Source organism: Argiope bruennichi, chromosome 8 (genome assembly GCF_947563725.1).
Source record: "Argiope bruennichi chromosome 8, qqArgBrue1.1, whole genome shotgun sequence".
NCBI classification, from domain to species: Eukaryota; Metazoa; Arthropoda; class Arachnida; order Araneae; family Araneidae; genus Argiope; species Argiope bruennichi.
The window spans coordinates 16,850,045-16,874,540 of record NC_079158.1 but is presented as its reverse complement, the minus strand read 5'-3'; the positions used below and the strand labels follow the sequence as shown (position 1 = coordinate 16,874,540).

Here is a 24,496-nt window from a genome sequence, read left to right as displayed (position 1 = left end):
GGTAATCAAATCTGAAAGTATTCTTTTAAACAGTTAAGTATTCTTTTTGTACAAATTTTGAAACAAACCGAATTTAGATATATGATGAGTTTTAAAAAATTATAAGTAATAGCATTAATTGGAATATGTTACATTAAATCTGTTAAAATGATATTTTCTCTTAAATTTTCATACAAAATAAATAAAAAATTATTATTTCAAATGTATAAATAACATTATTGATCAATACAATATTAATGATATTTTTTATAATAAATAAAACATTAATATTTCTATAAATAATAAATGTTTAAAAATCACTTATTATATTTCTAAATATTAGCCATAAGTTTTTTTTTTTTTTTTTGCATGAATTGAAATAAAAGGACATAAATTGTCGCATATGTGTAAATACTTTTTTAATTAATGAAAGTTTTAATCAAAGCAACATTTTTTCTTGCAAATAAATACTGGGTAGCCGATTATAAGGATGTCTCAATTTGAACCTCTATATAAGCAAATATAAATAATTTATTTGTTGATATAATCATATTTGATCATTTTAAATCATAATAATTATACGAGAATACTTATAAATGCAAATAAAAGTACTTGATCTTACAAAATCTCCATAGAGTGTCTTTATAAGGTAATTTAAAATAGATGTCATTCATTTTTCCCCAAAAAAATTCATTCTGAGAATTTCCTTATTTTGACAAGCACGAATCCCTATGAAGTATGATACATGACAGGTTAGAAAGGAATGCACATTGGGCACAGAATAACACTCATACAATGAATGATATAATGGAACAACTCGTTAAGTCTCGCCTAAATTTCATGAAATACTATATCCAGTTTTCAACTAATGACAATACAAGATTACAAGAAAATACATAACACCATTTAGTTTTACTAAATGTTGAGTTTCATGCATATTTGAAGGCAAATACTCATTACTAAATTTTTTTCATGATTCTATTAGAAATTTAATCTTCACCAACAGTGGCGCATTATCTATAGGGCAAAAGTTTTATTTATTTTTAACAGTTTCTTCTACAAAGGTTTCAAATGAAGACAATAGCCAAACATCTTCATGAATAAAATGTGCAAACAATTACTTTTTTTTTCTTCGTGAGAAAAACGAAATATTAAAAATTCGGCATAGTATAGAAAATAAGGCAGAATAATATTTCTTAGTGTTTCATAAATTACAATTAGCCCTGTGCTTACTGAGACATAATATGCCAGAGTTCATAAAAAAAAAAAAAAAAAAAAAAAAAAAAACATTTAGTAGAAGTAAATGATATACATAGCTCACAGGTAATTCAAAATTATGCAGGAATTTTTGGGCGATTAAAGAACATTACAGATCCTCAACATATTCAGGTTCCATTGGCAGAAGATCAAGTATCTTACGCCAGAGTTCATAAAAAAAAAAAAAAAAAAAAAAAAAAAAAAAAACATTTAGTAGAAGTAAATGATATACATAGCTCACAGGTAATTCAAAATTATGCAGGAATTTTTGGGCGATTAAAGAACATTACAGATCCTCAACATATTCAGGTTCCATTGGCAGAAGATCAAGTATCTTACGCTTGAAAAAAAAAATCCGATATCTGAATGTACGATATTCTTAGTTCATAGTTTAGCAATGCAAAGTATTTGGTATTGAACTCTCGCACCATTATACAGCAAAAATACTTGGGTATATGTGATTTGTACTATGTACATGATGAACATTATTCCTAACTTGATGATCTTTCAAGATGATAAAGGTCAGTCCTAGGCAACACCAATTGACTACAAACATTCGCTTAAAAACTTCGAATATGAACAAATTAATAACTATTAAAGACATTTTCATTTTATTTTCAAGGAGAAGGGGGACGACGATAGAGTATTTTCTGATCACAACGACAAATGACGATACTGAAAATCTGTATCAGTTCATCGTCACCATCATCTTGGTTACACATCTGTGGGTAATGATTGGACGACGCATCAATGCTCATAGTGTACAGAGAATATCTTAATAAATCGTCTTTTAAAAGATAAATGAAACAACAAATGTATCCATTCACATAATCGAACAATTTTTCCATATTTTTAGCCAAATAAGAGATGACTAAAATAATGCACTGAATCTAAAATTTTCATATTCATTAACACTGAATAATCACGATTCATTGCTAAGGCATTCTTTAAATGAAAATAAATTTTGCATCAACAAATTTCAGCAGATTCTAACGCTTTTCAATTTTAAGCAAGCTTTTCAAATTCGAATACATAAAAGCGTTGGAAAACAGCGCACACCGAAGGGGACACATTAAATCTTCTTGCTAAATCAACAAAATAAAGTTTCGAGGCAGGCTTTAGCCGTTCAAGATGAAATCGAAAGGGAGTTCTCAAGATGAAATCTGCATGCATGATGTAAAGGATGATACGAATATCAGTTTTTTTTTTTTTTTTCTCCCTCATTAAAAGTTTGACGGCCAGCGTTGCATCGGTAAGATCTCATCCTCCGGATTTCTTCTTGCATATGTGGATAGGCGCGCCGTTTATAGGATGAGATCCACCTTCTGTAGCTGTCCGTGTAGTGTCCGGACTAGGAAAAAGAAAGTGTCACTTTTTCTTGTCGCAGCGGACGGTTTTTTGTGTCTTTCATAGATTTTGCAGTTACGCGCTGTTCTGCTGCGTGTTTCCTTCGTATCCATCGACCACCGTCTGAATAATGAAATGTATCGTCGTCTTGTAGATACTTTCCATATTCTCAGTGTAACGGTCTTCCAAGGTTTCCTTTACAGCTGCAAGAAACGGGGCTTCCATTTTCTGAAAACATAAATAAAAGACTTGTTAAATTACCGGGATATTTTTAATTAGGTCAGATGTAAAATAAAACATTTTAAAGTAGATAACTACGTTAAAAAGTTGATTTTTTGCGAAATTATATATATATATATATATATATATATATATATATATATATATATATATATATATATATATATATATATATATATATATATATATTATTTAATATTCTTAATGTTTAAACAGGTTTCTTTTTAAACTATTACAATTTTGTTCCTAAGTCTATTTTTTTTTTTGAGAAGTTATACTCTTTTCATATTTATATTTACATATATTTTGACATCATTAGTTCACGTGCATAGTTTTACATTATTTTAACATTGTTAGTTTACATGCATAGTTTTACATATATTTTACATCTTTAAAATTCTCAAATTCTAACCTTTAATAAAATTTCCTTATGGAAAACCTCATAAATTAAAATCTAATGCATATTTTTTGCTGAAATTTGTTCAAATGATTTCTTAACATGTTCTGTAGTTCCTGAACTATAAAATAAGTAATCTGTTCATTTAGAAATATTTTACAATTTTTTTAGTGCTTTGCAATGTAAAAAAATTGAAAATTCCGTACTATTTATTAGTCAAACCCCAATCTTTAAAGAATGGATTTAAATACGGTTCCTTTTTTAGTTCAGGAACTAGATAATATGTTTCTTGCTACTAAAGGGTCCAAAGTTTTAAGCAAATTCTTCGATAAACTTCTAAATTAGAAGATTTTTGCTTTATACCTCTTTTTTAGCCATAAAAAGGGACTTTTTTTATTTTTAAAGAAACTGAAAAAATAGGGCTTTGCTACTTAATTGGTATATTTTGGTCTAAAAGGTTTTTTTTTAATCCTTTTAATGCAAATATGTATTAAAATATATATATATATATAGCTGTTTTCGAACGTTTTTGAAAAAGTCATCCCGAACGTAGTCACATAACTTAATTCTTTTTACAAAAAAAAAAAAAAATCACACAAATAAAAGCACTAGGTGGAAAGAAATTATTAATTCTATGACTATTTTTCAAAATCTACTCCACAGACGTTTTACAAATTTGTTTAATTTGCTCTTTAATATTAAATCATTTAAAGAAAATTGTTGAAGATAAAGCAACAATTTTTCAGTTAATTACGCAAATGGACAAGACAATAAGATGAGATTTACGTTGTGTAATTTATTGAAAGGATGTTTGTAATAAAAATGAATGGAATATCAAAGTCAGGTTTGAACGAGGATGAAAATGTAAAGTTTATATATATAAAGCTGCTAACAATAAAAAGTTATTAACAATAAACTTGATGAGATCCTACTGTTTTTAGTTTGAACGAAACGCAATTTAGTTACTTTCTGAGGCTTTTAAAACAAATCTGTCCTCAAGCTTGTGAAGCGTAATCTTGTCAACGCCTACACAGACGATTTTTAAGACACAGCATGCGACAAAGGAGGATCAGAGACTATTCAGGATCATTTTGCAGACAAAACAACTTCCAAACGTAAAGTCCCAGCGGGAAAGATTGTCTCTAACTTCACAAGTGAACTGATTGCTATCAAAGAAGCTTTGACCCTTTACCTTGCGCAGGCAACGCAGATTGCTTCAGATGGGATTGTGACCTTCTCAGATTGCAAATCCGCTTTAGAGACTATTCAGAATAAAAAGACAGGGCTTTCCCAGAATATTAATGATGAATGGCAATGAAGAAGTCTTGAACCTTGCAATGGATTCCAGCCCACGTGGGCATTGAGGGGAACGAGTAAGCCGACACTGTTGCCAAGGAGGCCAGAGCAGTAGATCCCACCCCTCTATCTACTACTGCTCTGGATGCTAATTCTATGGCAAGACAGAGGCTCTATACCAATCGAAAGAAATTCTCCCTGACAAATCTAAATTTTAAAAGAGACATCACAACCACTGTTGCAAGACTCAGATAAGAGCACCTGAGGGACATGAGGATCATGCCTGATGCTTCCAGAGTCTATGAAGAATGAAGGCACTGTCCAGACATGTAGCTGGATCCGGAGCATATTTTTAGCTGCCGTTCTATTATTTCAGCTCTCTTCTAAATAGCTATTGACTGCACCAGGGAAATTATGTATTCCGATAAAGCTGAAGATGTGGCCAGGGCTGTTCTGCATGCTTTCGGCGCAATCTAATTGTTACCCCCTCTCCCATTTTTTTCTTATTTTTTAATTGCATTTGTCACACTACAACAATATTAAACGATAAACGCACAATCTAACAACACACTGTATTTCGCTGCTCTCTAGTGTGAATTTAATATGAAAAGTGAAGAGGGTTTGTTTTTTTCAGAAGTGCAACAAAAGAGAATTTTTTCTTCTTCCTCATGCATTTTATACTTCTGAAGAGTTTTAAGAAGTGAGATAGAAGAGAATTCTTTTCTTCTTCCTTTTTCCATGTATATTGTCCAGACATGTAGCTTTCAATTATCAAATAATCTGTTAAAAATACCTTTCCTACCTAACCTTTTCTACCTAATATTAAAGAAGTATCCATTAACAGAGAGTTGTCAAATTTATTTCAAACATATTTTTAATTGGTAAAGTGGAGCCGAAGTTAACTTTTTCAAATTAGACAGTAAATCCTATCCTAAATTGAGTATTAAATGTATCGTTTAGGCTGCAATTATTTCGAAATCATATAAAATATTCTACGAAAATTCCTATCCGGATTTCTTATAGACTAACACAATTACAATTTATATTTATTTGTTCGGTCTTCCAATTCACTGACGCTAATGAAAGCTTAATATAAGATGGAACATTCTATACGTTCTTGCAGACTCAATTACTTTCTCTTTATTCTCAAGTCCTTATTTCTATCAGAAATATGTCCAACATCCGAGACGTAGTAGAAAGAAGATAAAATACCTCTGTTATCTTTCAGAATCAAAGAAGAATCATGGTATCATAACATTTTTTGACAACCATCTTTGATGCTAGCATTCAAAATTATCGCTTTTCATGCAAGCTATTATAAGTGCTAATTTGAAATAAGTTGTCAGATCCAAAATTATTTGTATATGATTTTTGAAGAAGATAAAATTTAAATCTAAAAATAACTGTTTTATTCGCCTATTAGGAAGTTTATAGATACTAACTGCCTTTGGCAACCAGCTTGTTTGGCCAGATTATTGATTTTTTCAGGAGGTAAATTGATCATTATGGAATACATTTAAAAAACGCTTTCAACACGCTATTTTGTATGCCTGAAAGGCACGAATTTTTTTTAATAAATCTATTACAAATTATTAGGGTGAAAATTAAATCATAAATATTCTATAGAATAAAAGCAGAAGTGATGTCCAAAGAAAGCATTTCTTAAATCTTAATTTTAAGACTGGTAAAAACATGCAACTGAGGCTCATCCTGATGGATGAGTTTGAATTGCATCATAATATTGTTTGAGATTGGAATCTAAGTAATTAAAAAAATAGAAAATAAAGAAAAAATATGCAGAAATGAAACTGGTATCATTTAAAGGAATTATTTTGAATTTTTTAGATAAAAATCCCTTTTCGTCAGACAATAGTTTTGGAAGATACGAATATTAGCTTTCATATGCAACTCAAAGCGATTATCCATCTGGCGACGGTTAAACTATATTTTCACATGCGATTAAACTTCGCCCGATGCTTGTTTCCGAAATCTTTTACATATTCTGAATGAGATTTTCAACCCACCTCCGAAAGTTACTACTAATATTTTGCAGATTCATTAATTAGTTAAGCAAACGATTGAATTCAGTTCCGCTGTAAAACCGTTCTGTAAAGCTGCCTGAAATGCCTGTATTGCTTTGTTTACATTTGTCTGTTGCTATTAGAAAATAAGAGCGATTTCTGTACAATATACGTTTGCATTTTATACACGGAACTGGAAACAAATCTTAATTTTTAATTTGATTTATAAATTAATATAACGCTATTGTATTGATTTTTACTTTATAGTATACTAAGTTTAGAGAAAGTATAGAAATCGTCAAAAATTTCGAACTCGAGATGTCGAATCTCCACATTTTAGGCCTCCCTCGAAAAACAAAATTTTTGGAAAATGTCTGTCAAGTACAAATATAATTCAAAAATGTTTTTAGATAGAAAGATGAAATTTGTTATTCGACCTTTACCCCAAATTTGCATATTTCTATCGAATTGTGAGAAAAATACGTTCATAGAAAGTTTGTCTGTTCAGTTGTTCGTATATAAGTTAACTCGATAACTAAAAAACGAAGAGACGTTTATAGATAAAATTCAGTACACAGATTTAAAATGTATAGTATAGATACCTATCAAAGTTTAAGCCAAATCCAACTAGGGGTTGACCGTCTATCTGTCTATACTTTCATAAATATGTAAACGCGATAGCTCAAAAATGCAGTGATTTAAATATAACGAATTTGGTATGGGAATTTTTGACATTAAATGCAATTTTGAGTCAAATTTTTTACTTTAATCGGTTGGGAAATACGTGTCTAGAACACAGATTCGATTTTCGGATACTATTAATCACATATCGGGGATCAATCACCAAAAAACCTCGCCAACAAACACACGACAGATTCTATAAAAATGCTAAATTCACACCTAGTTAATATTTCGTAACTATTGTACGCCACTGCCATGCAAAGCATTCTTTGGGATTATACCTTTATTAGAGAGTATGCGAGAAAGTTCTGAGGAGACCACTGCCACTGGTTTTAAAATAAAATCTTCCTATCTACGCTCTTTGTCTTTATCTTATTTTACGCTCTTATTTTGCCTTTTCGGCTTTGTATGTCATATATAGAGTAATGTTTAATTTTTTGTTAAGTTCTACATTCTTTCCAAACCTTTGAGGAGATGCATAGACACATGTCAGTATAGAGTAAAGATAATTTAAAAGTCAATCGTGTCAGTGGATTAGAACCTATTAACACATTACGGGATAAAAGTGGAGGCTGAAAGTGTCGCACTTACCCAAAAGTACTCTGATTTAAATCCGTTTATCTTGCGGTGCCTCTTTCCGACACTCCTCAGGTAGTCTATGCACTGGTCTACGTTCTCCAGGGAGTTAATGGCCTCGTCGAGAGAATTCATGACTGAGACTGCGTGCTCCTTCAGCTCCTCGCTCTCCTCCTGAGCTTCTCGGGTCTCCAGGTGTTTGAACTTCTCGAATAGAGCGAGAAGCTCTTTGTTCTCTTCGAACAATCTGGTGAGAAATGAATATAATTCAGAATATTTTTTATAGACACATTTATTTGTAATTTATAAGAAATAGAGAATTTTTTAAAATTTCATTCATTTTTCACTTTTTACTTTGATTTATAATTCATTGCCTTTCCCAGCCCAGACTTTCCCGAGATGTGCTACCTAATAAAGCAGAATGAAACCTTTCTCCATGTCTATTATAATTCTTGTTAGGAAGTCGGAAAAAAAATCTTATATAACACAGACAGTTTTGAAGGATTTCCTATTAATCTGCACTCGCAGTTCTCCCTTCATTCTAGAGAATGGTCAAGCTATCAAAAAATTTAACTTTGGAGCATGCGATGCTAGCAATGAGAGAACCATAAACAACTACTCTATAAACATCTATAAAAACCTGTCTGAAGACACATGGAAAAATCTAAATAAGCGGAAGCTGCTACAGCATAGGAGGGAACTAAGCTTGAGTTGTAAGGGCCATCACTGGCCACGGTACAAACCCTCTCCCCGAAGAAAAAACGTCCGTCATCAGTAGGTACCACAACATTTCTGGACTTGGCGAGAACTGGAAGCTTCTCGTCCTCATGCGCCCCCCCCCCAGTGGAAGTGATAATGAGAGATGCATTTCTGCTACAATCCATTTTTTTTTTCTTTTTCTTCGGTCATTTATGATTACTAAAAGCAAAGTCAAGGGAATGGTAACACTTTATGCCGTTCTATTTTTTGCATCTTCATTCATGCTCGCTCCCTACATGCTTCATTCCAACTTTTTCGGAGAAAGCTTTGCTAGAATACACTGCAAGATCTCCCCTCGACCCAATGTACCCAAAGTCTCTGCTTCTAATCTTCCCGGTTAATGCCCAGTCTGTTTCTGAAAAGACATTTAGTTAATGCCCGATCTAAATGATATTCTAAAAATGTGCGGAGAGAAAAATAGCACAGATAAGACCTTCTAGCTTAACCTTCTACATAGACATACCATGCTGATTACTTTTGTGCATTCATGATAGATTTTATCACTCCATTAATGTGCCATGCTAGTACTATTTCGCATCTTGGATTGCAACAAGTATCCATGCCTTTATTTGATAGCCGTGGCATTAGGAGAAAGACAAAGGTCGAAGATTGATTGATTGATTTTTAATGGCACAAGATGCATCAATACTGCGGCAAACGCAAAAGGTAGAGGAATTTAGCAATGAATTCGATACAGTACAAAGTGACCAGTAAGTAACATTCACAACATATTTTTGCTTTTAATGAAGGCATTCTTATTCATTGTGTTCTACTACCAAAGGAAGAGGGCCCAGATCTTGTTTTACACTATCTATATATCTTACATATATACATCTTAGGCATTACGGTGATCAAGTAACAAATGCTTCTGATGAATACACCGAAAGCAAAGTCAGTATTCTCATTTGCTTAGAGACTATTCCTAAGCAATCCTGCCAATAAATAAAGCTTTATTTTACAACTCGCTTCTAACCAGGAGAAAGCGTGCATGCAGAAACAGAAAACGTTGACTGCATTATACGCGTACCTCAATAAAGAAAAATACAAAGAATAACATTCGAATTGTAGTTGGCAATATATTAATCTTCCTAAATTACTTATGCTGTTACTCTAGACGACACTAACTCATGCCTTCATGCGAGAAGTAAGGGAAAGTAACGTCAGATGTTCTACAGCTCTGAAGATTAATAAATTTCCAATTTTGACTACAAAAAGGCAATTCTGATCCATTATCCAATAAGAAAGTGTGATCCATCTACAGGCTTTTTAGGAAAGAGAAAACTGCAGGCAGTAAAATTTTTTGGCAACTGTAAAAAGATGTAAAATCTCCTTGAAATCTACAATAGCAATAATTCTGCTTATGAAGACGCTGAACGAGCAGGAAAGGTTCATCGTCATATTGTATAAGAACAACAACAAGAGTGGTTTCTCCAAAACTTTCTCGTATATTCTCTAATAAAGATGAATTTATATTTTAAGCTCATGTTTTCTCAACCAGATGAAACCAAATTTGACACAGCACTATAGTTGCAGTTATAAAATCACATACCAATTTGATATATTTCAGTCATTGCGTTTCTGAGTTGTCGCGTTTATGTTTTTCTGAAAGTAGAGACAGACTGGCGTTCAACCCCTAATTAGATTTGACTCAAAATTTGATAGGTGTCTAAAGTATAGATGTTAAATCTGTGTACCGAATTCTAAATTATCGAGTTCTCTTCGTTTTATTTAGCTATCGTGTTAACTTATATTCAAACAGCCAAGTAGTCAGACTTCCTCTGAATAGAATTTGCTCAAAATTTGATTGAAATTCCCAAATTTGGTGTAAATATTGTATCCCAAATTTCAACTGTCTAGCTCAAAGCATTTTTGACTTATCTTTGTCACATATATACACGGACATTATAAAAAAAAAGGTGTTTTTCGAACTCCGAGAGGTATGAAACTTGGAGATTCATCAAAATCTCGAGCTCGAATGTTTTGACGATTTCTATACTTTCTCTATACTTCATATACTTGAAAGTAACGATATACAGCTTGAACAAATTTAAATAGCCCTATTTTTATATAATAGGTAGGGCCTTTGCTGTTGTCAATATCTCCAAATTACTTCCACCCGCAGAAGCTGCAAGTTACTCATAATATTTCTGTACCAAATTGACCAACAGCAGATATGGCAAGCACATAGTTCGAACTTATCGGTCTGGAAATGGAAATTAGTCAACGAATCGTTTTTGCCCCTATACAGTGCTAAAGGACAAATGCTAAGTAAAATAATGTCTCTAAATATTTGTGAATGCAATAGAGTTTGAGAAAAGTTATGCAAGTGTTTAGAAAATAATTTGCGTTTCACTAATATGCTGGACAACTGTTGAGACCAAAGCTGGGTTAATACCAAATCAAAAGATACTTTTTTAGAAAATACTCTTATTACATAGCAAAATCCCTCTTCCAAGGGCCGTATCGAAAAATAAAGACGAGAAGCCTCCAGTATGGTGATTCGTTCTCATCATCCTGATGGGAATAAGAATGGTGTGGAATGACTATCTTCCGTTGATGGGATGTCCCTTTTATGGGAAGGGTTATATTGTAGCCGGTGATGGTCCTTACGGCACAATCATAGCTCAAACCTATATGCTTTCATGGCGTTCGGTCATTCAGGTTCATTCTGATCATTTTTCTGTGTGCCTATCGATGGTCGAAGTAATCGCCTATGATTACATAGAAAAGCCAGAAAATTGTATTCATCTGCATTATCTATACAGAAACAATCTCAATGACAAGGGTTTAAAGAATGAGATGCAATAATTTAAACAATGTCAATGACAAGAATTAAATAAAACAATTTGTATTGTAATGCACCCTAAATTTTTTTTCTCAATTTCGATAGTTTTAAATTTTTAGGAAAAAGTTTCGAATTTGTAGTATATGTCAGGAAAAGTTATGATTTGTTTACGCATATACACACGTTGTGATAGGTATCCCTCACCCGAATGCATTTTTTTAGATTTCTTATTTTTATTTACTTTCTTCATTGCTTAAATTTCCCTCCGAAAATTGCACGAGAAAATTACCGAATACATTTTTCAATTTATAATGAGCCTTTTTTCAAGTCAAAGAATGTTCATAATTTTAACCACAATTATCCCGCCAATTTTATAGATAACTCCATGAAATTTTTTCCTGTGGTTTTATTATGGTATAGCGTACATTTTACTAATTGGACATTTTGCACACCCATTATTTTTTAAATTTACATCTCATAATTCCTTATTTAGCCGCTGTGACTCAGTATAATCATTTTACTATAAATATACATTACTTCCCTGACTATACGAGATGCCGTTTTAAATTTAAATGGCTTTACCGATCATTTTCGGTACAAGCTTGGTAACGTAATCTATCAAGAGAATTCATAGTTATAATAGAACATAAAAACAGGTCTATACTTAGAATTATTATTATTATCTTTTACATTACGTTGGTTATAAAATTAAATATCTATGTTGTTAATTTTAATAAAAACATGAACAGAGAAAAGTTAAATATTTCGTTGTATTTTCATTTAAAAGAAACTATGTCACAAGAAAATGATCCCATATTATACCATTCTATAGGAAAACTATCACAGGTGCAGATTTTAATACACTGTAATAATTTACAGAATCATACTTGTTTTATTAGCAATATACAATAAGCACTTTAATGTTTGATTAAGGTTTCGAGTCATTGGTTATGTCTCCTCTCTTCATTAGTGGGAATTTTTCAGTTCTCATTTCTTTGAGGTTAAAATAGTACTTGATCAAAATTTTATAATTTTTTTTCCTCCTATTTGTAACTGCAACCGACTAATTTATCAACTTTTACATCGCCCTATTCCGTTAATTTCAAGGTATCCTTTTACTTATTTATTATTAATTGCTTTTGACGACCAACTGGTTAGGCTGGAGATATTGGTGGTATTTAATTTCAGCTGAATCGTTTAGAAATAACTTCATGTCCATTGTCAGACACTAAAGCCGTGTTGTTTTAGCTGTCTTATATATGTTCTATTCATTGTGTATCTGAAACTTTCTAATGGAGATCACTCCTATGACATTATAACACTATTAAAAACATAAACTTGCAGTTCACCTAATTTTTTTATTTTATGGTACTGTAACTTCACTTTTATATTCGTCTGGAAAGCTATTAAGCACAGATTTTAAATAGAATCCTTCTTGTTTAACTTTCAACAATGAAATCTATTGATGGAAATCAAGCAACAAAATATTAAAAACTGCTAAAATTCAGGAAACATTGCTCGAATATTAAATTGATATCAATAAAATATTTTAAAACTATGTAAAATTTGATCTTATGGAATAATATTTTAGGAAGTTGTTATTGTGGGAAAAAGTCAGCATTCAGCTTAATTTTTAATTAATTGCTATTACAAAAAAAAAAAACAATCGCTTCTGTATATACAGTGTGTTGCCGAATTCGACCGCTAAATTCAGAGGGGTGATAGTAGGCATCAAGAGGATAAAGAATCACCATACAACATGGAATCCCAAACGACGTTTAGTAGGTGAAAATCGCAAAAATATAGAGAGTCAGGGGACTGTTGGAAACTGTATAAAAATTATTAAAAAAATAACAAATGTTGTTTCAACTATGAATTTTTTTTAAGTGAAAGTACATTCTTCTTATTTTTTTTTAAGTTGGTAACATGCAGATTTGATGATTTAGGGGGTCGTAAATGACTGAAAACGAAAAAGTACTTTAGAACCGATATTTGCAAAAATATTAAAACTTGTAGAAAAATAAAAGCTTGAAAATGTAAGGAATTTTATATTCTATCATTTGATATAAGCGTGTAGTGTGAGAACTGGGGAGTTTTAAAGATATTCGAGAAAAACTAAAATGAGAACCAGAAAGCATCGCAACATCAGTACCGATGTTCGCATAGAGCGTTGTCAAATTCGGAAGATAAATTCAGAGCAACTATAATAGGCATTGAGTAGATGAAAAATTACCAGAAAATATAGGGTCGCAGGTAACGTTTATTCAGTAAAAATTGCAAAAACAGACGTCGAAAAGACAGTGAGTCTAGCGAAGAGAATCGCCCTATGAATACGAGAATTAGGAACAAGGTAATCGAGAAGAAACCTTCTTGTATGTAAGTTTTTCATGCGTTCGAGAAAAATAAAAACTGTTACCAAGTATTCATTAATGAACATTGCAGAATTGGTGGTCGTTAAAACTTCATTCGCAAACAACAAGTCAGATTTCACGAATGCAATTAAAATTTAACCAAATGTTCTGGCATGCAATTGTCGGTGTTCCCTGTAATAAATCCGGAGGAACGTGCTGGAAAAAAGCAAGGTATTTTGTACCACTGAGGCATTCAGGCAGAAGATACGATAGATGACTCTGCCCAGATGTTAATATCAAACTTGTGTTACACGTTCGACGAGATAGTGATATGGGGTTTTTCGAATAACCAAATATTCGCATTGTGTATGTTGAAGACACCTCTCGTAAAGCAGACTTCATCTGAGAATAAAACTCTAGCAGAAAAGTGTGCATCTTCCTGTGTGGCATCAAGCATTCAGCGTGCAAATTCCACCCGATTTGAGCTTTTCATTGAAAAGCATTACCTGCGACCCTATGTTTTCTGGTAATTTTTCATCTACTTAATGCCTATTATCATTGCTCTGAATTTATCCTTCGAATTTGACAATGGTCTCTGCGAATATCGATGCTGATGTTGTAGCGATGTTTTTTGGTTCCCATTTTAGTTTTTGTTGAATATCTTTAAAACTCCCCAGTTCTCACACTACATGCTTATATCAAATGATAGAATATAAAATTCTTTACATTTTCAAGCTTTTATATTTCTACAAGTTTTAATATTTTTGCAAATATCGGTTCTAAAGTACTTTTTCGTTTTCAGTCATTTACGACCCCCTAAATCATCAAATCTGTATGTTAACGACATAAAAAAAATTAAAAATGTACTTTCACTTAAAAAAATTCATAGTTGAAACACCATTTGTTATTTTTTTAATAATTTTTTACAGTTTCCAACAGTCCTCCAACTCTCTATATTTTTACGATTTTCACTTACTAAACGTCGTTTGGGATTCCATGTTGTATGGTGATTCTTTATCCTCTTGATGCCTACTATCACCCCTCTGAATTTATCGGTCGAATTCGGCATCACCCTGTATATGCCAGATTTGGCATTTCTAGGCCGATCTGTAGAATGTCGATACACAAGCTCTCATACGCACGCAAACACATAATCTTCTTTATCATTAATAGAGACGCTCATTATCATATTTACCACTATATTCATATTTAATAGAAACGCTTACAGAGGAATTCTATTTTCCACTAAAACAGTTCCTCAATGGAGTGATAGAATAATAAATGTTAATTATTGGTGTAAGTATAGTGTGGTAAGACACTGGCAAAATGACAAGCCACTGCATGGTGTTAAAATTACATTACTCATAGGCATGTTTGTCGTTTTTTCATCCAAGACTGTAAAACGGTTCCCAAACCTAAACATTTGCTGAGCTTCCATACTGTCTAGTTACGTCATTATGTTACATTATCATCAACAACAAAAAAATTGAAATGGAATCCTCCGCAAATATTCCTTTTAGATACCTTTATAGACATTTTTCTTATTGTATGATATGTCAAATTTAGTTCAAAAATAACACACAACTCAGAAAAGCAAGCTAGCCGATGTAAGCAACTACATTAATAATTCGTAAAACACGAAGAAGCGAACATATCATAAGAGAAAACTGCTCTGTTCCCTTTGTTATGTCACAAAGGAATTTCTCCTCATTTAAATAACTCTCCAAGAAAGCCACATTGCTCAAATATGCATATCATTTAATTATGATCCAATAATTTAATTTAAAGTATTCGCCCGATTTAAAACGATTGCATTGATTCCAGGAGATTTCAGTTTATTACTTATTAGTCAAAAGCATAGCATTAATTATAGTATGCTACTTTAATCTTGTTGCAGAAACTCCATTTAGAGAAATGCAGTTTAACCTCCGCATTCTTTGCGGAATATTTGCTTTCAGGAAATGAGTAGTAAATTAAGAAAATAAATTGGGAACCTGTATCTTTCTCTATAAAGGTGATCTGCATAGGAATAAATTTATTTGAGTTACACTTCCCTTATTTCTTAGAAATTGGAGAAATCACAAGATTTTGTTTAAGTTTGATAAAGTGGAAAATATAAGTTAAGCGAAAAGGAACATACATTTACAGGTAGGGAAAAAAAAGTTATATTGGGTTGTTTGGAAAGAAATTGTGTTTGTATTTCCAACACATGACTTATAATTTTTTTTAACAGCCAACTTCACACTTAAGCTTCAATGGCTTTATTTGTTTTTATAGCTGATGTAGCAAGGCTTGTTTATGAAACGGTTTGTTTGATTCTGTGGAATAATATTTATTTGGTGCTCTGTCAAATATGGAAAATCTAAAGCAGCATTTTATTTATTTTTACTATTGGAAAGATAAAAATGCTGATTAAGGAAGACAAAAAAATTATTCGATGTGTATGCAGAAGATGTATTCATTGAAGGTCAAAGCCAAAACCGATTTGCGAAATTTTGCTCCGGCAGTTTTTATTTCGATGTATATTGTTCCAAAGGTTGTGGATAAAACAAATGAAAGGAAATTGATAAAAACTGACGAAAAATAACTCGTGAGATCGCTGAGAGATTAAATTTATCGAATTCGACCATTCGTAATCACGTGAAATGCTTTGGTTTATAATTGAAATTCGACATATGGATTCCACATCTTCTTACAGAAAAACATTTGGCCCATCACATTAAAATCTTTCTTTTTACCACACAGTAATCCTGAAGAAACCTTTAGAATTCTCTGTCAGTTGAATAGTGCGCACGGAAAGATTTCTTGAAAATAAAAGGTTAAAGTTTGCACTTAATACTCAAAAGTTCTCAACAATTGTAGAATACATCATGCAACTATGTGAACTATTATGTTTAGTGGGGAAAATAAGCACTTGGAATTTGATTCAAAGTTTAAATTATTCGTAGAAGGCTTCATTGAAGGTATCGAAGAAAAAAATTAATCTGGAATTGGGTCTGGGGAAATCAGATCTTCATTGTTTTGGAGAAATTGCACAAAGCTCCTGGTTTTGATCTTGGGCATTTATTTATTTTTACCACGTTCTCCACTAGAATGATTCGAGGTCATGAATGGGTTTATTGAGGTGAAAAGACATTGTGAGAAGGCAAATAGTGGTATTGTGAAATGGATTTCTCACTTCTTTGCAGCCACAATAATCAGAATCTTTGATGAGCGATCGCTAGAAGGGAATCGACCGCGACCAGTTTCAAAGATTATGTCTTGTTGATTTCATGATGCTGATTTAAAGGAGATTTTTGGGTATGATTTGGTGAACATTTCCTCCAACTAAGCCCTTGTTCCATTTCTCTTGCCATCGTTGAAAACTTGATTTATTTAGTGTATTTTTAATGAAACTTCTTGGATCTGGACAGAGTGCAAAGATGACCGATTTGGCTGAGAAATCTATGCCCATATGTGCTTTAATCTACCCTAATTATTAGAAAGATCGAAGCTGGGCGGATGACCTTTAAGTTGGACTCACTGTCATTCTGTATCTTAGCTTTATTGCCTTAGTCGTTGGTCCATTTACGTGCTTCTTTGATGGCTAGGTGACTAGGTGGCCAAAATTCTTTTCACTCAGTTTGCCCGTCAGTGGTTGAATTTGTTATTTTGCAAGATTCAAAAGGAAATCCAAGCGGTTTTTTTTTAACATGGATCTATCTGTGAAAATACAGGTCAAGTAGGTAGGAATTTTATTTTAAGGAGATTTTGTAAAGAAGCAGAAAGTCTAATGGATAGATTTCAGCACGGGAGCATTTGGTCTCAAAGTCCTCAGGTTGGTCATTTAAATTCTGGAAATCATTATTCTTGTTCCATTATTCTAAGTTCTGTTTAACATGCACATAAATCTTTCTAAAGCAGACAGTCCAATAGCATTTTTAAAAACATAAGTATCCCATTAATCGATTTTCTAAATTTCATGATATTTAACTTCAGTTTTTTTATTGATCTTGTAAACTATACAGATATAAAACCGAATCCTTGTTCCTTAACTTGTCCCATACATTATTTTATTAATATAATTCTATTCATGATCACAAAAGTTAATATATTCATGATTATTCAAGGACACCAGGCTTCATTTATTGCTTCGGAAAGTAATTATTATATAATAGGATAAATTGATTTTTCCGAATTTTAAATCTGGGACAATACGGTAAGTAGTTTTATAACTTTCGAAATTAATACAAGTGAAAATGATGCATCGACAAGAATGGTGATGTTTAACAGAAGACAACTGAGAGTTACAAATAAATATTCAATTGCTATTGTTTAATCTAAAAATTTAAAAGATTTATTGTTATTTCAGTTTTTTTTTTCTCATTGAATATATCAGTACTTTTCTTTTTCACAGTAATCGTGAATGAAAATTTACTTTACAAACCAAATGTTGAAATTTAAGCATCACATATAAATATAAAATAAATACATCATGTGGCTATTTGAATGCATCTGTGAAAATGTTGGGTTTATTGACTCAATTCCACTGTCCACTGTTGTATTAGAACATTTTAAAATATCGTCAGTTTTATCTTTTTCTTTATTGGGTTAAGAAAAAAATTAGAATTTTTTTGAATACTGATTTTCCCCCCATCAAAGCATTCTTTAATGTTAAAAAAATGCAAATATATATATATATATATATATATATATTTCATTACATGAGAAAAATATTGTGATTTTTTTCTTTTTATGTAATTTAATTTCTCTCTAATAAGCCACCAAATTACAATTGCTTGATGCAGTCATACAGCTGCTTATGATAGAATGAAATCAAATTGTATACAAACATTTATAAAAACGAAACATAACTATAAATGCCATAGTTCTTTCAAAAATCACGCTTTCATTATTATGAATGGAACTTCATATTATTGCGTTTCAATGTAATAAAACATTGAATCTTTGTAAGATTCTCAATCCAATAAACTAATTGAGATACTGGTAATAAAACGGAGCATTTTTTTCCTTTGGCCACAAACATTTGTGACAAATACGAGTCAAAACTACCTTTCACTAATTAGTTTCCAGAAACGAAACGTTGATTCCATTAATGTTCTCCCGGAATTAACGCTCATCTAATTTAGGAATTTCTGGAAATCGGCGCCCATTGTTAAAGTGAGTAATGCCCCGGCAGAAAAGTAATTACAGGCCTCGGTTTGTCGCCAAGTTTGTTTCGTGCTCATTCATCGTTATTGTAAAGTCGGCTTACACCACGCACTTGCTGAACTGAAATTACACAATAAATGGAAGGAAATAAATTGGTGATCTCCAGATTTAATTCATGTGATGTTATATTTTGATGCCAATTTTCTGGTCTATGTTATATTGAATCAATTACGAATCAAATGGTGTTTCCAACGATGAAATCTAGTACCAATTGTTTTACTTCATGTATTCTGTTGGATGACTATTTCTTTCCGAAATAACACAAATGTGTTGGGGATGGCGATCTGTGATGCAGATATTATTCAAGAGATGCAACAATTTGATGCTAACTTGCTGGTGTATGTTAAATTGAATGTATTACGAATCAAATCATTTTTAATAGCGGAAACTAGCAACTAATTGTTTTATTGCATATAGTTTATTGCAATGATCGTTTCTTTTCGAAATAACAAAGCATGTTGGGAATGGCAAGCCACGATGAGACTTCAAGCATAAAATGCTCAAACCGACAGTTTGGTTTCGAACTTCCACACCACACTAAAGTATGGATGCGTGGCCCATTTTCACAGACTTAAAAAGCATCCGACTTTATAAAATCATTCTAATTAGAGTATAATTGTCAACAACAATAAAAAATGAAAACTCCTTTAATTTGGTTATTTAATATTGGATTACTAAATTAGTACCGTTGAAAATAATTTGATAGAACTATCTGTGTAAATATGAGAGCACGGTCTATAAGTGCAAATAAAGATCACGTATTCGAGAGGAAAATGTGTACGTGTGTATGCGCTCTACAAGCTTAGACCATTTAATTTAGAGCTGCCACATGTGGCACATATATATTTTGGAGAGTGGAAATGTGCAACTCGGTGCTTTATTTCTTTCAATTCTAAAAAGAATTCCCATTAATTAAAAATTAAGCGAAATTTCTGTGTCTTACCGAGTTAACTTCCAAAAATATTGTAGGACAAAATAATTTTAACGGCCTCTTAAAATTCGAAAAATTATTTTTCAAAGAAAACAACTTTTTAACACATCAATTAAGTTTCTATTTTTAATCAATTTAAAAAGTATTTTAAGCGCCTTTTCCAACAAATGATTTCACATAAAATAAAAAATAAAGTTTAACCTGAATGAATGCATCACATATACATGGGAAAAATTAGCTTTTATCAACATGTCATCACTTAACAAAAGCTCAAATTAAAAGATTAAGTGAACTCTTACTGCAAACTAAACTCAGAAAAGTGCAATTTTCAGCACTTTTCCATATGAAATTAAACATGAAGCATTATATTTTCAAGAGCGATAAAAAACACAATTTGAAAACCTTTAAAATGAATCACAACGAACCAGCTGATCGCCAAAGGCGGCTATTCATGTAAGAAAAGAAACTTCTAAAAATATTCATCAAGAAGGAAAATATTTAGTATATAATTAAAACGAAAGTATTAAATCTTCATAACAATGAATGCTACTTAATATATAAAAGATGTTTTGAGTTTGTTATTTTATTAATGAGATTAATGGATACATTTCTTTATAATCAAGTGATACAGTTGCTGTTTTTATAGTTCTTATGTCCTAAATGATAATTAATTCAGACACTTTTTATTGTTCTTAGTAAAGAAGTCTGAAATCATTATTTAAAACCTCTCCCTCTTCCTTGTTTCCCCCATTAAAAATTTACAGCAATATATTTTAGGTTTTTATTGTCCAACTCTGGATATATTTGTCGTGGATATTGTTGTTGTTAGAAGGACATCAACAGTTGGTACGAAATAACTCGATGTGGATGTTTAATCGATAAGATTACTAAAAAGAAATGATTCGCTGTAAGCAGTGAAAGCATTGAAAGGTCAGATGTTGTGTCCTCTACAACACTTTTGTTTTCTTCATTAGCAGATGTTGAGCAGAGCAAAGTGCATGAGAGTATAAAATATTTCTGTAGCAAAATTTTATTCTTATCAATTAAAAGATTAAACAAAACCAAGAATCTATTTTAGAGTCTAAATATGACAGACACTAAAAATATTCTCTTTGTGTTTAACTAATTGTGGACTCGAGGGAAAAAAATAAGGTAGAAAATTTATTGAAGGTTTCCAAAATTTTATCTATGTATTTTAAAAACATCTAAATTCTCCTCATAAATAAATATTCTTCTTTTTTGCATTTCTTTTTAAAAATATTACTAAGAAAATTTATAAAACCTTCCCAGATTCACGGTTTTGATAATTTAATAATAGTTCATCATGTTTAACCCTTTAAAGGGCCATTTTTTTCTAGTCATATTATGTTAAAATATTTTTAGGCTTGAAATTAGAATAAGAAAAGGGATTCATTTAGCTTATTAGATAAATTTAATTTGATTAATTAATTAATTTGGTTAATTAATAATTAAGTATCAAATCAAGACACATCATTTTGTGTAAGATAAGGAACTGAAGCATCTAAGTTTCTGTCTTTCTAAAAAAATTGTCAGAACTTATGCCAATCTACATAAATTCATACAAATATTGATAAATTTGGTGGGAAGCATACTTCCCGCGGCCCTAGAAAGGGTTAAGGCGGGTGCATCAACAACATGAGAAAGAAAGATCTGAATAATAGGCATATAAAATCAATTTTTTTGAAGTAAATGACCTTGGACTTCAATTAAAGATAGGCTTGTTAGAGGAACGCATCCGAGTCCTTCATATTAATTTAAACTAATGTCTGTTTAAGATACGATTATTCACTTTATAAACTCGTGGACTATTTGTGGGAGTTGCAATTTCTGAAGTGCTACTTTTGTGGATCATTAGTTTAAATAAAGAGAAAAGGCTTAACGTGACAGCAGATTTTGTTTTGTCGTGGTTTAAATTGGAAGAAATTTGACAGTGGGAAATTGAATTTATTCATCTTAAAAACAAGTGGAAAACGTTAAGAAACCGCTACAGCTTTCTGAATTCGAAAAGATAATTCTTGAAAATTTATGGATGAATTATATTGAAATTGGATTATTATAAAATTTAATTATACACCAAGAACTTAAAAAAGTAAATTAAAACTAATTTTACTTGATCCTTTACGGCATGATGGGCCACGGCGGTCATTTTTCATCATAATCTACTCAAATTAATATCGAGTAAGTTAAACAAGAAAATAAGTAAAATGTTCAATTTGAATTTAATAGTAATTAATCAAAACAATTGATTGTTTAAATACATTTTTTATAAAATATCGTCATATTTTTAGTAAAATATGTATTCAATGGATGTTACTTTACTGGTCAGTGCATTCAAATTATGTTTCATCACAATTGTAGAGTAAACAAAATTGCTCTTACCATCTAACTGCAATTGTCCGTGGCAGCCTGATTATGATCAATGTCATGCAACAACACAGCAATGTTGTAAGCATGCTATCCAATTCAGAATTAAAATGTACTTTTTACGAATATTAATCAGTATTATGGTGTTTCTGTCTGTTCACAAAATACCAACAGTACTTTCGGCACAGATGCACTTTTTACTGCCAATTCATTTGTATGACCTCCAAAATGTAAGGGACATAACGAAGTTAGGTGGTATCAGGGCATAAGATGAGTTCTGATCCCTAATCCATTAATGATTTAGAACGTGTAAATGACAAATTTCTTTGTCTCCTCATTTTAGTCTAAGACACTTGAGGGTGTTAGCGTGTTGTCTCCAATACATTCAAAGCCTCTACATCCTCCTTTCCTCTTATTCGTATACAACTAGTTTTTTTGCAAGCGATAGCAATAATGAATATCTGTTGCAAACCTACATGAAAAATAAATTTGAAAGATGAAACTTCTGTATTTTTTCACACGCATCTTTCTTTCTTTCATTACCTATATTATTACAGAGCTGATTCTATAACCAATGAATTAGACACTCATATCTTTGTTTGCTTGCCATAGAAGGTTGTTCTAAAATACATCTACCCACGACAGTTTTGACACAGCCTAATTATCTGTAATTAGGCCTAATTATTTATTCACCTAAAAATTTATTTATCTAATCAAACCTACTGCTCACTGCATGAATTTGATATAGAACAAATGCTGATCAACATAAACTTCACATTTCATTATTCGCAATGCCACTTCGGGTGGGGATTTGGGGAAAAAAAAAGAATCATAACTTACTTGACAAACATGGCCACTCCTGTTGTGTCCATGGCTCTAGCAATAGCTTTCCATGACTTGGAGATGCTGAATTTCTGCCTGACTGTTAAAGGTATTCTAGGATCTTGAGGAGGCGGGGCTCCCGGAGCGTCCCCAGCATGGTTGAGGTCAGGGACGCTCCCGCTCTTCGAAGTCTTAGCAAAAGTGCAACCCATGATTTCTGTGATTTAAATCACCCCTAGGTATGGTAGAAGAGTTGATTTTGCTTTCGAAACATACTTTTGAGAAACCTAAATGAATGGGATAATTGTTGGTACCCTTGTAACCTAGGAAGGAAAAGGTAAACATTAGGACATCAGTTAAAAGAGAGGGAAATACTGTGGCATCAAAAACGTTTATGTTACGATAAATGTAATAAACTAGTGATTACGTGTACTTGTTGGTAATTATATACTGGCTATTATGTATAATTACAGGATTAATCGCATTTTCCATATGAGATGTTTCAGAAGACAATATTTAATAATCATTTTAAGTGATTAGCTGATTTTTAAGCGTTTCAGACATACGCATTTTGATATTTTAATTCCTCTTGAAATATTTAACGGTGCATTCTTCTTTTAAATTTTTGTATGAATTTTGTTATTTATAATTAAATATCATCAAAATGAAGAAATAAAATCACATTTGTTACATTCAGTGTTAGAAAATTTTTCTTCTTCATTTACAAAAATAAAAAATAAAGTAAAAAACATAAAGCATATCTAATAGTTAAATAAGTTTGCATTAATTTGCCGGATTATTGCTATATTATGAGAAAGTAATTATGATACTCCTGTTGATGGCTATTCAGACCAATCGCAGAATTCAGTTATGAAGGTATTTTTTTACGCTTTCGTTGTGGATAGATGTCAAACACAATGTATAATATTTTAAATATATTTACATATACTGTGGTGACAAAGTCATGGGATACCTCCTAATAAGGTGTCGAAACTACTACAGCAACTTGAAATGGCATAGATTTAACAAGTTGTTGTAAGTTCCCTGTAGAAATATTGAGCTTCTATAGACGTCCATAATTGCTAAAATGAAGCACGAAATGATCTCGCGATTATGTCCCATAAATGTTCGATGCGATACATGTCGGACGATATAGATGGGCAAATTATTCATTGGAACTGTCCAGAATGTTCTTCAAACCAATCGCGTTTAGCTGTGGTCCGGTGACATCGCGCATAGTCATCCATAAAAATCCCATCTTTGTTTGGGCACATGAAGTTTCTAAAAGGCTGGAAGTGATCTCTAAGTAGTTGAACACAACCAATTCCAGTGAATAATCGGTTCATTCCATGCAAAAACAGCTCACACCATTTTGGAGCCTCCAACATTTTGCACAGTGCCTTGTTGACAAGATTGTTAGATCCATAGTTTCGTGGTGTCTGCATTTCACTCGAACAC

The 24,496-nt window shown here is 31.8% G+C and overlaps 1 protein-coding gene across 2 annotated transcripts in view; it reads right to left on the bottom strand.

Moving 5' to 3' along the window:
* Positions 1–1,427: 1,427 nt before the first annotated feature.
* LOC129981382 (cytoglobin-1-like) overlaps positions 1,428–24,496 on the bottom strand; it is a 201,702-nt gene continuing 178,633 nt past the window's right edge. For both annotated transcript variants that reach the window (XM_056092213.1, XM_056092214.1), the window contains exons 3-5: positions 23,057–23,361; positions 7,810–8,041; positions 1,428–2,811 (exon numbers count right to left, since the gene is read on the bottom strand). In XM_056092213.1, the coding sequence (XP_055948188.1) occupies positions 2,659–2,811; positions 7,810–8,041; positions 23,057–23,250 (579 nt within the window). In that variant the 5' untranslated portion in view covers positions 23,251–23,361 and the 3' untranslated portion in view covers positions 1,428–2,658. The remainder of the gene's footprint in view (positions 2,812–7,809; positions 8,042–23,056; positions 23,362–24,496) is intronic.